Consider the following 15,376-nt stretch of genomic DNA (forward strand, 5'->3'; position numbering starts at 1 on the left):
TGAGCAAACCAGGGGAAGCAAACCAGAAAAGAACATCCCTCCATGGCTTCTGCATCAGCTCCTGCTTCCTGACCTGCTTGAGTTCCAGTCCTGACTTCCTTGGTGATGAACAGCAGTGTGGAAGTGTAAGCTGAATAAACCCTTTCCTCCCCAACCTGCTTCTTGGTCATGATGTTTGTGCAGGAATAGAAACCCCGACTGAAACAGGGATCTCAGGTAGCCCAGGCTAGCCCCAAAGTTGCTACATGGCTGAGGATGACCCTGAACACCTGGTCCCCCTGCCTCTACCTGTCAAGTGTTGAGATTACAGGCACGCTCCACCATGCTTGGTGTATGCAGTGATAAGAGCAGACACAGGAATTCTGTGAATGTTAGGTAAGCTCACTACCGAGGCGAACCAGCCCAACCCTTCTGATCTTAACACCACTGCCCTCTTCCCTGCCTGTGTGTCCTGCCCATCTACCTGGGCTTCCCACAGAAATAAAGCCTGCTGTTTTTCAACCTCCAAAACAAATGCTTGCTTCGAACAAAGTATGGTTTAGATAACCCTTGGCCCTGGACTATTCCCGACATACCGCCCTCCAAATGAACCCTCGATAAAGACTTTAGGACCCAGATCACACACCCTGGAAAGGTTCTGAGGAAAGGCCCAGGGGCTGGATAAAAAACATGAGAAAGAATTGCCAGAAGAGGCTGGTGGTACCAGATAAGTCTGAGCAGTGTTATGGCTGACGTCTAGGCACGTACTGTGCCCCATACTGGGCTCAAATTTGTTCCTGTTGTCTCCGGAACACCCACATAAAGAGGGAGGGGCGGGATGTTTGGGTCCAGGTAGCTAGAGGCGAGGGGGGGCATGACAGGGCACTAGCCTGCTGCACTGTGCCAACCAAGGGTCTCCGAGTCCAGAGGCTGCAGGGATGCATGCTTGAATGTGCCTGTTCCCTTAGTTTCTTCCCAGGGGGTGGGGTTGTCCATTTTTTGCAGCTAGTCTGCCTTGCCATGACGAGATCACCTCCACCCTTAACTGACTCATGGTCTCCAGCACACTGAAATGTGACTTCCTCTGCCACGTTCACTGCATGCCACGTGGGGTCTTCCAAGGCCCTCCTGGTCAGTGGGTGTTACTGTCACCGAGTTACAAATGCAAATGCTTGAAAGGTTGACATCTCAGCCTGGATTTCAGGTCAGAGCTGAGCCTTGAACCCAGGTTCCTGGCTCCTGTTAATGTTCTGTCTGTAACCTTAGTGTTGTGGTGGTAGGATCACTGAAGTTTGCTGCCTGCTAGCCTAGCTCCAGATTTAGTGAGACCCTGTGTCAGGGAACAAGGTAGAGAGGGACAGAGCAGGATGCCCACTGTCTTCCTCCAACTTTACATGTGCGCATGACACACGCATATCACACACATATAAAACAGTATGATCTGTGTACAAAGGTTATTAGAGAACTCAAAAGAGATTCAAACATTCAACTCAGAATTTGGTAGAGGGGGGTGGATGTGCACTTCCTGGGGACCTCAGAAGCAGGGGTGTCCCTCCCTGCTTCACCTCAGCTACTCTTTCTTCCTGGATGGATGGAAGGGTATCCCTACTACACCTTGCTCTTGATGTCGCAGCTTTGGATACCCAGTGCACCTCATATTCTGAGGGACAGGGTGAGAAAAAGAGCTACGACCTTTGGCTTCAAGCACAGACCCTGGCTTAGCATAGATGTATAGAAAATGCTTAAAGAAAAGGTGAATGGGGCTAGAGAGATGGTTCAGTGGTTAAAAGCACTGGCTGCTCTTCCAGAGGACCCAGGTTCAATTCCAGCACCCACATGGCAGCTCACTACTGTCTGTAACTCCCGTTCCAGGGGATCCAACACCCTCATACAGACATATATGCAGGCAAAATACCAACGCACATGAAATAAAAATTTAATAATAAAAAGGAGAGTATGTGCATGGGTGAATATGTAGATGGATAGACAGACGGGTGGATGGCTGGATGAATGGATGGATGGCTAGATGGTGGATGGACGGACGAGGACCCTGAAAAAAACCCAGGCTCTCCATACTGCAGATCCCAAGCTGGTCTTGGCCAACTTGGTCTACTCCAGGCCAACCCAAAGTAGATCAATTCTGATGTGTCTTTGGAATACATCCCTTCTCAAGGGTCTCCAGGCTTGTGTTGACATTTTAGAGGTCTCGCATTCCAGCGATGTAAAAGCCTGCCTTGGGGAACTTGTAACTGATAAGAACAGCACACTGACTGGCTGGCCACAGGAACATTCTTCCTGCAGCCAGTGGCACCTAGAGTTCTGACTGGGGCTTTCTTCACCCTCACAAGGTCCTGTGAAGGGATGTCTCAATTCCACAGCTTATCGTCTTCTCTCCTTTTTCCTTTTATTGGCTTTCTTGAGACAAGACTGTTGATTGATAGCCCTGGCTGTCCTGGAACTCACTATGTAGACCAAGCTGATCTTGAACTCATAGACCAGCCTGCCCCTGCTTCCCGAATCCTGGGACTAAAGGTCTGCATCTCCACTCCTGGCTCCATCTTCTCTCTCTTAGCTCTCATCTGGATTGTAGTTTACACTACAGTTTACTCTCACCAAGAACCAAAATACAAGGGGGGAAATCATCCCATTACAGAAATCTCATAGCAGCCCTCCACAGAGGGTACAAGACAAGGCAGCCGAGGCCTAGAGGAGGCAGAGCACTGTCTCATGTTACTCAACAGATAAAGCCTTGTCTGTTAGACACCGGTTTCTCGGCATCCTTGTGCCTGTTGAATGCCACAGTGTTCTTTCCCTAAGTTGTCAAGAAGTTAGCGATGTACTTTACCCTAAGTCTTATCTTAGGACAGGAAACACTACCCTATGACAGGTGCCTCCCCCACACTGGGTGTCCATCTGTGTGTGGAAGTGTCTGCTCTGGACTGGAGCTAGGTTGAACTCAGAGAGGCCACATGACCAGTTCATGTCACAGATTAGTTAGTGACACCTGAGGGCCATACACCCAGATCCACCACACCTAAACCTGCTTTCCTGATGCAAAACACACAGGAGCCCTCTAAACTGCAGGGGGTTGTTGAGATCTAGCAAGTCTGAGGGCCTAGAGACTAGACACCTAATAGCGAGCTTGGTGGGACTCTTCTAGGCTCATCAGACTGTTTGTTGTTGTTGTTGTTTGTTTGTTTGAAGACAAGATTTCTCTGTATAATCCTGGCTGACCTGGAACTCACTCTATAGACCAGGCTGGCCTCGAACTCAGAAATCCACCTGCCTCTGCCTCCCAAGTACTGGGATTAAAGACGTGCACCACCACTGCCTGGCTTCATCAGACTATTCTTAACCTGGACATGGCCTCTTGACCACTGACCCTGGGAGCTGCAGCACGCAGGAGGTCTGGCCAAGCAGGAAGGAGTACTCAGTCATGAATGTCTGTAAGGGAGTTAACTTCTGTCAGTGGTGTGATGTCTCTCAGGCCTGCAAAGAACCCAGATGGCAAGAGGCCTGTGCTGTGGCCCCTGGGAAACAGCCCAAGGCAGGCAGCTCTGGCCCGGAAGGCTGCTACCAGGAAATGTAGCTTATCGGAGTCCACAGCCAAGAGCCCGGGGAGGCTCGGAGTGCTGTGGGTTTGGCCAGGAAAGAAACGAGACTCCTCCCTGCCTTATGGAAGCCCAGATCCGAGCTCAATTCTCAGATGCTTGGAAAGGATTCTGGAATTTTTCTCCCTTTGGCTGTAGGATCTGTAGATTGAGTTATACCCTCCCTTGGCCTCAGCTGAGGGCCACAAGAGTCAGGCACTGATTTTCTGCCGGTCCCCTAGTCCCCTCAAGGGCAACAGGAAGCGCAGGTAGATGATTGCTGCCTCCACTGTCTCCCTCAACTACAGGAGGGAGTACCCTCACAGATTAGTACCCAGTTCTGTGTGTCACCATGTGTAACATGCATACACATCCGACTTTAGACACCATGGTCCTTATCTGGGAACACGGAGGACCGCAACATGTCCCATCCCCCCCTGTTCTGGCTTACGAGTCAGGTGGCTCGAGACATCACCACCCTCTGAACCCTAACTCAGGTTGCCGTGTACCCACGACTGAGGACATTAGCTAAACGGCTGGTGATGTTACAGGATGCTGGAGAACCCGGACCCAAACTCCCAGACACACTTGCTTTTTGGTTTGTTTTTGAGAGCAGTAGCTCATGCTGACCTAGTACCTACTATATAAGACCCAGGTTGTCCTTTAACTTGCAGTCATCCTCTTGCCTTAGCTTCTCTAGTATGGGGACACACCTGCCTCCGCAAAGTTTGCGTCTAACTGGAGCATGTGCCTACACCTACCCCATAGGACTCAGGAGCATGCGCATAAGCCCCTTACAGAACACAGGCTGGCAGCAGGACCAGCCTCCCAAACCCCGCCCTCCCCACAGTGTGTTACAGGGTACTCACAGCAGCTTGAGGATCTCCACGTGGCAACCGAGCGTGCGTCCGGCCTGGGGGCCCAGCTCGATGCTCATGGTCCCACAGGCTGGGCTGACCATCAGACAGTCAATAAGGTTGGGCTCGCTGTCGTTGCCCGTGCTGGCGGTCAGCGCCGGCTTGGCAGTGCTGGTGCGCTCCACCTCCACGTGGACCTCGCTGGAGGCCACAACCACCGACTTCAGCCGTGGCTCAGACAATGTGGCTTCCTGAGACACCAGGTCCGGGCTGGGGTGCAGCAGGCGCAGAGGTAAGGTGGGCTTCCGGTCGCATGGCTGCTGGCAGCCGTTTCGGATCTCTTTCAGGCTGGGGGAGTTGTCGCGACTGGACGGGGAGAAGAGAAATGGCCAAGTGTGAGTGGGGTTCAGCCCTGGCAGCCGGAAGAGGCAGTGCTGAGCAGAGATTAATGAGTCGCTCTACACTTGGGATGCTGAGGCAGGAGGATGCTTGCCCAAGTTTCAGACTAGTCTGGGCTACCTAGTGGGTCTCTTGTCTCAGAACAGCAAACTGAAAACACACAACAACAACAACAACAACAGCGACAAAACCAACCAAACAACAAACCAGAGGCCATTGGTGAGACAAGCCCGGTCTCCTGAGCGCTCAAACATCAGCTTGGCCGGTTTCCCAAAAACCTCTATAACAAGGCCACAATAAGGTAGGACTGTCATGAAGTCCATTAGGAACAAAGTGGAGGACTGGCTTGGGGTACTGACCTCAGTATGAGGAACACTGGATCTGAGGTCCAGACCCGACTGCCCATCTCCATAACCTACCACAGCCCAGCACAGTAGGCACTCAAAGATACTTGCTCAATGAATAAACACAGACATCCCTGTAGCAAGGCCACCCCTCTCTGTGACAAACACCTAGTACCTGGTGCAGCCGTACCAACACCGACCAGGGATCCTTCCTGATATACCTGAGACACCCGAGGAGTCCAATCCTGCTCCCACTTATCTCCAGAGATGAAGCTGTCCCTCCTACCTTGATGCCACCATGTCCCTCAGGTGACATTCCCCATGATATTATCTGCCCTAGCCAGGTGAAGAGAACATAGCATGTACTCTCCTCCTGGAAGCCCACAGCTCACATCTGTGGCTCCCAAGACCCACATTCTGGTGAGCCTGGAAATCTCCAGGGGTCTTTTCAGGGCTGACCTCTAAGCTCTGGCATCTTCGACTGTCTGGAGGTATGATGCTTGTGCCTGGTGTCATGAGGTGTCACAAGGTGGTGACTGGGGAAACTGGCTTTTTGGCCACCGCTGCTTAGACTTAGAATATGTGAAGCCAAACACTGATGTTTGGAGCTTTTTTTTTTTTTTTTTTTTTTAACAGCAGGACTTATCAGAGCCTTGACCTGAGAAAGCCCCTTTCAAAGTTATCCCTATCCCTAATTCCTGGGACAGCATCTTCAGGTATGGTAGCAGGAGCAATAGGTTCTGAGGCTGGTGCCTGTGCCTCTCCAGGTACCAGGTTTCACACAGGTGCTTAGAGATATCATCTTCTAGGAACCCGTGAGACAGACTCCATGGGGTTGAGTGATCTCCTGGATGTCACAGCTCAGGGACCAGAGTACCTGGATCTGAAGCTAGCTCTCTGCTCTCAGGACTAAGTACTACCAAGCAAGCTGTCCTTTAAGGTCCCAAGACTCTCAGGTTTCTCCTCCAGGAAGCCCCCTTTGGTTTCCTCTTCCTGTCATGGACATGCTCCTGCCTCAACTCTAAAACCATAGCTGTCCTACTCCGGTGGACACTAGGATATCCCCAAACTCAAGGAGTTCATCGGCTCTAGGGCAGGCCGATGCAAGCAGGGGCAGGGCTTCCACAAGACTGAGCACAGCACCAGGGGTGACCAGAAACTGGTACTTACTGGGCTGGCAAGATGGTTCAATAGGTAGGAAGGTTTGCACCTAAGCCAGACAACCGGAGTTCGATCCTTAGGCCCTACATGGTAAAGGTCAGAAGGACTCTTTTAAGTTGTTCTCTGACCACGTGAGCCTCTCCACAATAAATAAGCCAAGTAAATAAATGTAAAGTGCTTTGAAAAAGAAAGAGAGGCCGGGCAGTGGTGGTGCACACCTCTAATCCCAGCACTTGGGAGGCAGAGTCAGGCGGATTTCTGAGTTCGAGGCCAGCCTGGTCTACAAAGTGAGTTCCAGGACAGCCAGGACTGCACAGAGAAACCCTGTCTCGAGAAAAACAAAGAGAAAAAAAGAAAGAGCTACTTGCCCAGATCCCTCTCAAACCTGTCACGTGTGCCGTGTCCCCAAAGAGAAGCAAGGATGCACACTGTGTACTGGTATGCAGGGCTGGGCCTCGCACCAGTGATCCACGTGGCAGCTCCGGGGCCATGTGCAAAACTTGGGAAGAGACTCAGGGAAGGCCTGAATCCATTTTGCACCTGCCGTGAGCCAGGGCTGAGCACAGCGCACTGAGGGCGCTCAATCAACACATTTTGGCTCTGCTGGGGGAAAGCAATCACTTGCTTCTATAAACCTATGAACTCCACAGTGGGCGGAAGCGGTGTGTGGTCTGAGAGGTGGGGCCTGTGGATCTCCATGGGCTCCGATCTCATTTGCTTCTCTAGACTCAGCTCTGTGTTTGCCTCTGCTGGGGTCGAGGAGTGGATTTTCAAGGCCTCTTGGCCCTGCTCGGTGATTTTCCAGACAGCCACGTTAACCTGGGTCAGGCTGTCTGTTCTTTCAAGTGTGGGAACATCGTGTGCTCACCGGGAGTGGTGCGGAGGCCTGGAGGACACTGGGAGGGATTGACCAATGCGCCAAAAGGAAACAACTTGGCAGAACCAGGTCTGGAGGAAAGGGGGAGCCATGCCATCAGCTGGGACCCCCCCCCCAACTCGAGGGCTCCCAGGGGCTCAGCTGTGCACTCCTGGGAGCCAAGGCCAGTAGTCTGTGTGGGAGGAGGGATGATCTATCTTATCTTCCTTGTGCCTTCATCTTGACAGTCTCTCATGACTGAGGCCCTGAAGCCCATCTCTCACCCTGCAGCAGTCGCAGCGGGGTGGTAGCTGGAAGCGCAATCCCATGACAACCCTCCCCAATTTGTCTACTGGCTCGCCCATGCTCTCAGAAGACATAACCTAGGCCAGCCTCCTCTAAAAGTGTGTCCTCCTGCTCAGCATCTGTCTGGGTCCTCACAGCCACATGTTGAACCTACATTTATTTCTTATTCATATCATTAGTGTGTGCGTGTGGTATAGGGTGGGCATGTCTGTTTGTACACATGTGAGTGCATGCATGTAGTGGAGAGAGGTTGATGGTGGATGTCTTCCTTGGTTGCTCTCCACCTTATCTACAGAGACTGAGTCTCTCAGCCGAACCCAGAACTTGTCCAGCTTACTCTGGGAAATCTATCGCATGGGCTAGGATTATAAATGGCTACCAAGCCTACTCACAAAAGCCTGGCTTTTACGTGGATTCCAGGGGATGTGAACTCTGATCCTCACACTTGGATGGCAAGCTCTTTACCTGCTGAGCTCAATCTGCTATCAACGCTGGCCCCGGGGAGTCCCTTCCTCTTCAGCCTCTCTGTCTTTGGTCCTAGTTACACTAATTTCCCTGGGTTCCTGCACTGCAAGGACCCTCTGTCCATGAGTAGACCCTGGGCAGTTTAAGCAAGCAGACTCCTGAATCCCTAGCCGAAAAAGCCCACACAGAACTTGGGCAGGCTGAGTGATTCTGCAGCAGGTGTTCGGTGAACATGGATGGAAAAAATGCAGTGATCACCGGCAACCCTGTCACCACTGGGCCATTGCATACGCTGTTCCCCCTGCCTGGATGTTCCTCTTTCTGCTTCCTATCTCCCTAAGTCTGGTGGGTCTTGTCTTTCTTCAATAACATCTCCCTGAAGGGCCCTTCTAACTTTCTATTGGCAAGAGTTCTTAGCTCTAGCGTGGGGACTTCAAATACCACCAAGACCACACCAATTAATTCAGAATGGTACTGGGGAGGCCTGGGTATTTTTTTTTTCAAAGCTGAATAGACCCTGTATTGTGCTGACAAAAGTCCAACAGCCATGTCTCCAGGACAAAGGCGCTCTGATCGGTAGTGTTGAGTCAGTTGCTGTGGTGTCCATCCTACCGCACATGACCTATGGTGGCACAGGTGATGTCACCAAGCACCTGCGGGATGGGAAGGGACGAATATCTCAAGACAGACAGGAGCTGTCTTCCTATAGGAAGCAGAGCCCTGGGAGCCAGGCACTCTTTTCAAAAACAAGGACCTGGTCGGTCACTGCATTGAGAGGTCTCCCCCTCAATGTCAGAATCAAGACCAAGGGGTGGAAGACCAACCCTCCCCTCTCATGCCCTGCTACCTAGAAACATCCCTTATCTGTCACAGCCCCATCCTTCTCTGCTTGCTGGTTTTAGTAGCTCCATCCACCCAAGGTCAGAGATACCCAAAGGCATTATGGCCTTTCTGTTGTGAGAATACTTCACTCAGTATATGCTGTTCCTCGCTCCTCGCCTCCCTACAGCTCTACCCGTGCCTAGACAGCAGGGGCCCCTCAGAGCAGTGCAGCTTTTCTACTGAACAACCAGGCAGCAGCTGCAGTGCCATACCCTGAGTGACCTGCAGTACTACAGGAAGTAGCTCACAGATCAATGGCACCTGTGTCCCTCAGTATCCCCCAAACAGCCTTAACCAGAACAGATGGGTCTGGATCAAACCTTGGAGGATGGGTAAAGAGACATGCAACTGAGTGAGTCACACTTAGTTTCCTGGGTCAGGGGGTCTCAGCTACACACAGTTGTCGCCCGCTTCCACCTAAGGAAGGAAGTCTCTGAGCCTGCCTCCCCCCCCCCCACCCAAGGAAAACACTCACAGTAACCTCCTCTGGTCCCCTCACTACTCGGTTTTACCACGTGCATGGCCTGTCGCCCTCCTGACAGGCTCTGGTGTAGTCAGGGATCTATGAGTCCCCTAAGAACATTTGCCTCAGGAGGGGAGGTGACCAGAGGCACAATACTGTCACTTCCTAGCTCTGAAAACTAGACTCTTCTGCGGCAGGCCCTCAAGAGAAAACCGGACAGACCATTCATCACGACCCAAGTCTCCAATGGCAAGGCTGGAAGATGCCATAACACCCCCCTCCCCCATGCACAAGTAAGTACACACATTACAAAACCCCTCCCCTTCAAGTTCTCACTATGTGGCCTTAAACCTGTCATCCTCCTGCCTTAGCTTTCAGGCTGCTAAAATGACAGGTGTTCACCCAAACACACACACACACACACACACACACACACACACACACACACACGCTTGCATGTCTGAGCAGCCTTTTGTCCCACCCCTTCAGAGTGTCACCCTGCCCCACAGTGGTCAGCCTTCAGCATAGGATTCCAGTAGCTAGAGTCCAGGTGCCTGTGCCCTTGTGGCTTCTGAGGCTGGGCATCATGCCCTCTTCTCAGCCCTAAGCTGGGGCTGGGTCCACACCCATGGCCATCTGCAGAGAGGGGTGACAATCTATCCTCTGCAGCAACATATCCCTGGGACAGGGTGGCACTGTACCCCCACCCAGCACACTAGTACTGACCTGTTAATGAACTCTTCATAACAGGAGTATATGGCAGCCAGGCACACAGCCACGAGATTGGGCAGGACCCGGGGATGTGGGCAGTGCCCTGTGGGGCCATGCATGCTGAAAGAGAGGAGAGGGAAGGTGAGGAGGCTGTGGAGGTGAGGAGGCTGTGGAGCAGCTGTTGGCCGGAGGTGGAGTTGGGGGGGGGTGGTCCAGGTGGGAGGCCATCTCTTCTGTCAGCCCTCTTGTGCCATGTGGCTGGTGACTCAGGCCTGAGGTCCCAGCCAAGAGGGGTGCCAGCTCAGTGGCCTAGCCAACTGCTTAGACTCTACCCCTACACCCTGAGCTGTGTGAAGAGCGACAGACACTCCTCAGCTAGTGACAAGAGGATGGAGTCTAGTTCAGACCATGCAGCACACGGTGGCTCTGTCCTAGGACAGCTCCATTTGCATAGGTGTTTCTGAAATGAGTAATTACGATGGTTTTACTCTTAGAAGTTTAAAAACAATGTCATTTCAGGTCACCTTAGCTGAGCCTGGGGCCAGTGACATCACAGAGCCCTTAGTATGTGTTACCATACTGTTTGTTATGGAGGCCTCTGTGCCATGGTCGTTTTTCTGTAAAATGGGCTGAGCAGTGTGTCTAGGATGACATATGGGACCTCTCTAGGAAACTGCCATCATGCCTGCTGTCACTGAGACAGGCCTGTCCTGGTCTGACACCACAGACTAGAGATGGGGCTAGAAGTGTGTGTGTGAGTGTGTGTGTGTGTGTGTGTTTGACACAGGTCCTGCAGAACAACCTGCCTGAGCATGGTCATGTGCTGTGGGTTGCAGTTAGCACAGGCCACAAATCCGAGTTCTGCAATTGACTCGGGCTGGATTTGAACTTGCGATGTAGCCAAAAGATGACTTTGGACCTGCCTCCATGAACCAAGTGCAGGGACCACAGGACTGCATGGATCCCCAGGCTTCAAGCATGTTAGGCAATCTGTCTGCTGCCACATCCCTAGCCTTCAAGGCAGGTCTTCTTCAAACACAGGAGAAACTAGTTCACTTTAGCTCACTGGGACTGCCATAGTCATTGGACTGAATGGGTACCAGAGATCTCATCTCATAGCTAAGGAAACTGAGGCACGAGGAGAACATCTGAAAAGGACACAGACCAAGGTGAGAAGGCAACACTGCTCTTGTCCCTGGTCCTTGCTCCACCCTAAACACCCACAGTCCCCTGGGGAAGGGCCCACAGAGAAAGGAGCACAGTTGAAGAGTTCTCCTTCCCCACACTAAGGGCTCCTTCATGTGCTATTTGTATAACCATCTCACAGGGATATCAGAGGAAGCGGGGTGACAGGCTCGTCATCACGCAACAAGCAGTAGTTAGGACCATGCAAGGCTGGGAGACTCCTCCGGTGGAGTGCCTCTTAGAAGGTGAGACACAGTTCTCCCCTGAGTGTCATAACCAGGTAGTGTGGGACAGGGAGAGGAGCGGGTGGCCGGGTGGGTGGGTGAGACACACCTTTGTATGAACTTCTTTACCACCTCCATGCCTGCGTTGAGCTCGTTCAGGGCAAGAATGTACTCCTGGGTGAAGAGCCTCAGCCTTGGGCACTTCCCAAAGTCCTGGAGAGAGAAGCAAAGGCAGAGCGATGGAGACAGGGCCAAAAGGGGGCTGGAGAAGGGAGACGTCACGCACGAACTCACACCTCTAATGATGTCTGTGGTGAGGAGGGGTCAGAAATCATCAAGACTAGGTCTGTCCTTGAGAGGCAGATGTCCCACTTGGCCTCTGGTCACTCCAGCCATCTACAATCTTTTGTGGTAGCCACCTGAATTGATTCCTTGACCTAGTGTCTAAGGTAGCCAGCAGTCAGAGAGACTCCAGTGTAGAATTATAGAGTGAGATGGGAAACTCATCTCTTTGGGTTGGGAACAGGTAAGGTGGCTCTGGGCAAGCGTAGCTCCGAGTACCCTGCCATAGACATTGAGGGGAGAACAGCTTCCTCCTGAGTCGGGATGAGCCCAGACACAATCCCTCTGGGGCTTCTTTTGGTTTGGCAGACCTCAGACACCCCTTGTCTCCGGTGCAAGTCTGAAAGCCTGTCTGAAGATGACGATGACAAATCACCCTCATCGGCATAGCAGGGAGCCAGGAATGATGGCACACACCTTCGATCCTAGCTCTTGAGAGGCCGAGGCAGGAAATTCGTGAGTCTGTGGCCAGCCTAGGCTACACAGTGAGCCCTCCCTACGTTCAAATGAGGATGCTAGTGGAAACTGGAAGGTAACGCGGGCGTCAGGCGTGGGCGTGCAGGAGGCAGCCAGCGTGTAAGAACAGAGCCAGGGAAGGGCAGTGTGGTTGCGTCATTGAAGACGGGGAAGGGGGGGCGGCTGAGGTAATGAAGAGGAAGATGGACACTTAAAAAAAAGGTAGTGCTCCCAGCCTGGGGGACAGCTGCATCTAGAGCTCACAGGCGTCCATTTGCGGCCGCACTTGAGGCATAATTATGGGCCCCGAGCAAGGACAAAGGGATTCTTCCTGCTCTAGCGGAGTGGCGTTCTCTGAGACTGACATCAGCAGGTGTGGGCAAACAAAGCCCCACCAGGAGGTTCAAGCCAAGTGGGCATGACACGGAGTGGCCCAGGGTCTTCTCCTGGTCTGGTCTGAAGAAATGGGCAACGAAGGAAGAGGAAGCGCTTTTAGGACGAGCCCAAAGTGCTATCCAACTGTGCTCATTCATACACGTTCAGTGAGGGATGCAATGCTGATGGCTGTCAGGTACCAGCCCTGACTGTTCTGCCTGCCGCTGGTGTATATATAGTCTGGGCATTGTGAGAGACAAAGACATGTTGGTGCCCCAGCTCTGGGAAAATGTATCTGGCCAGCAGGATGTCACATGGATGACACTTGAACTCATCCTGCCCCCGTCAAGGGGACCCCCTTGAAGAATCACCTTGCAGGCTCAGTAGCAACGCTCTGGATTTGATGCCCAGCGTAGGAGTAGGGGAGGTTTTACTTACAGTGTGTTCTTTAAGGTCGTTTGTTTACACAGGTGAAGAACAGAACTCAAGAGAGGCGCTTAAGAAGTCCGTAGACACACCCTCATGCACACTGTGGGCACACACACATGCAACTCTCAGCTAGGCATGGAGTCCTGGCAGGATGGGAGGCTCTGAAATACTTCGTTTTGCCTTCCCATCTAGGAAGATGCCCACAGTGCCCCACTCTGGCCACCGTTCTGTGGCTCCTGCTCTTCACCCTGCCTCCTGCCTGCGCTCTCTAGTGAACCTGTGTGTGGCCAAGATCCTTCCAGAGCTATGCACTGAGCGAGTGCTTGGTGTGGTCAGACTGTCAAACAGGCAGCGATACAGCTCGGTGCTAAGAACACATGCAAGGTCCTGGGTTTTGTGTGTGTCTGTCCCTATCCTTGCAGGTGTGGAGTGACCTGTCATATCAGCGTGTCACCCCCAAGCCATCTCTAGGTGTACTTCTTCCATCGAGGAGAAAAATGTCTCTTTGAATTCTTAATGACACCGTGACGTTTGGTTCCAAAAAGGTGCCCTGATAAATCTCCAGAAACACATTAGTTATTCTCAGGCAGTGTCCGTGTTTGTAGGTCTGTGGTCAGCCCAGCAGGTCTTGCTCCCTAAGTCTCTCCATGTCATACTGAGAGGAAACACACCATTTGTCACTCTCACGTTAAGTGCCTCGGACGCTGCCCGAGGTCAGCCAGGTCCTTACCGGAGATGATGATTAAGCTCCGTCTGTATGTTTTCGGAAAGGATCTGGCCTTCTGGTTGGAATTCCATCCCTTCCCCATATTGTGTGTGCCCCCTGTCACCTCTGCTTTTACGTGACAGGCTCTCATGTAGAACAAGCTGACCTTTAATTCATTATGTAGTTGAGGGTGACCTTGACTTGAGTCGCCTGCCTTCACCTCCCCAGGGCTAGGGCTGTATGGTCCGTTACCCACTTGGTCTATGTGGTGCTGGAGAACCACAGAACTTGGGGTCTCACACATGGTGGACAGGCATACTACTAAATGAGCAACACCTTCAGACCCTGAAATATCCTTTGTCTGTTTTAGGGTCCTGTTTGGATAGAGTTGAAGGGTATGCCATTTCCTAAGGATGGACTGAGGTGACCAGCTACGGAGGAAAGATTCCCAGGGCGTGGTTCCAGAAGTCACCACTCCGAGGTTGACATTTATACCCAGTTGAGGCCACAACTGCTGAAGGCTTTCTCACCTTGAAGCTGCTCTCATCCCCCTACCCCACACCCTTCAGAAGGAAGTCACAGAGTCCGGGCTATCCTCCCAGAGTGAAGCGTCCCACCCTACAACCGGGAGAGCAGAGTACTGCCTGTATCCCATAGTGGGGACCACGCAATGGAAGCCGTGTCCCCAGTAACAACATTTATTCTGTCCTACTAAGAAGAGAGAGATTTTGCTGTCTGCTTGACCGGAAACAGTCCTGAAGGATAGGCCGCACAGGCTCCCAGCTCTGAAACTGCAACCAGCCACACCCACCCACCCAAGGCTGCCCCAGTACTTACCATATTATGTTTAAGGATCCTCTGAACCACTGGTGTGAACACCTCGATGACCACCATAGACCGGGGCCGCTCTCTGCAGTGCTGGGGAAGAAAGGGGTGCAGTCAGTGCAGTCTGGGGGAGCCCCACCCACAGCCCGCTGCTTCCAGAGGCCACAGGATGATATCAAGCCCACAAAGGACACCGTTTTCTTTGCTGAATGATGCAGCTGGCTTAGGAAGACCTCAGGCTTTAGAGCAGGCTTAGGCTCAGGGCAGAACTGCCAAGCAGGGATGTACTCCGGCTTCCCTAGTGGTGTGCCAACTGCACCAGTACCACAGTACACTGTTTGCAAGTATTTATTAGCACATACCAACACATCCCAGGGTCCTTAGTCCAAAGTCTACACTAGGTTGGCCTCTGGGTGCCCCTTCTAGGGGGTCTGGATCCAAGGTTAAGGGTTCAAATCACCATGACAGTAGTATACAGTAGTTTTGCCTCGAGCTCTGTGTGGCTAGCAACCTGTCCCTCCCTGAGCCTTTGCAACCACTGAGCTCCGAGCCTTCCTAGCAGCCTGGCTCTCCCAGAGCTGTATAGCCAGGTTAAGAGGCGCTGACTGAAATGCAGAGTCCTCCTTTTTTGAGACAGGGCCTCACTAAGCAGTTCAGGCTGTCCTGGAAATCGAGATCCTCTGGCCTCAGTCTCCACACAGCCGGGATTATAGGTGTGCGCTACCACAGCTGGCTGCTCATTTCTTTGTCATGCTAAATAAGAGTCTTGGGACCTGGGGAGATGACTTAGAAAAGTTCTTGCTGGGTCATCCCTAGAACCC

General features: G+C 52.4%; 1 protein-coding gene across 3 annotated transcripts in view; it reads right to left on the minus strand.

Moving 5' to 3' along the window:
• The window catches only part of Cmip (c-Maf inducing protein), a 207,695-nt gene that overhangs the window by 21,255 nt on the left and 171,064 nt on the right, over positions 1–15,376 (minus strand). For all 3 annotated transcript variants that reach the window (XM_021169931.3, XM_021169932.3, XM_085843551.1), the window contains 4 exons: positions 14,568–14,648; positions 11,532–11,635; positions 10,029–10,133; positions 4,439–4,792 (listed from right to left, as the gene is read on the minus strand). In XM_021169931.3, the coding sequence (XP_021025590.1) occupies positions 4,439–4,792; positions 10,029–10,133; positions 11,532–11,635; positions 14,568–14,648 (644 nt within the window). The remainder of the gene's footprint in view (positions 1–4,438; positions 4,793–10,028; positions 10,134–11,531; positions 11,636–14,567; positions 14,649–15,376) is intronic.

Source organism: Mus caroli, unplaced genomic scaffold, assembly GCF_978045245.1.
Source record: "Mus caroli unplaced genomic scaffold, Mus_caroli_1 scaffold_10, whole genome shotgun sequence".
NCBI classification, from domain to species: domain Eukaryota; kingdom Metazoa; phylum Chordata; class Mammalia; order Rodentia; family Muridae; genus Mus; species Mus caroli.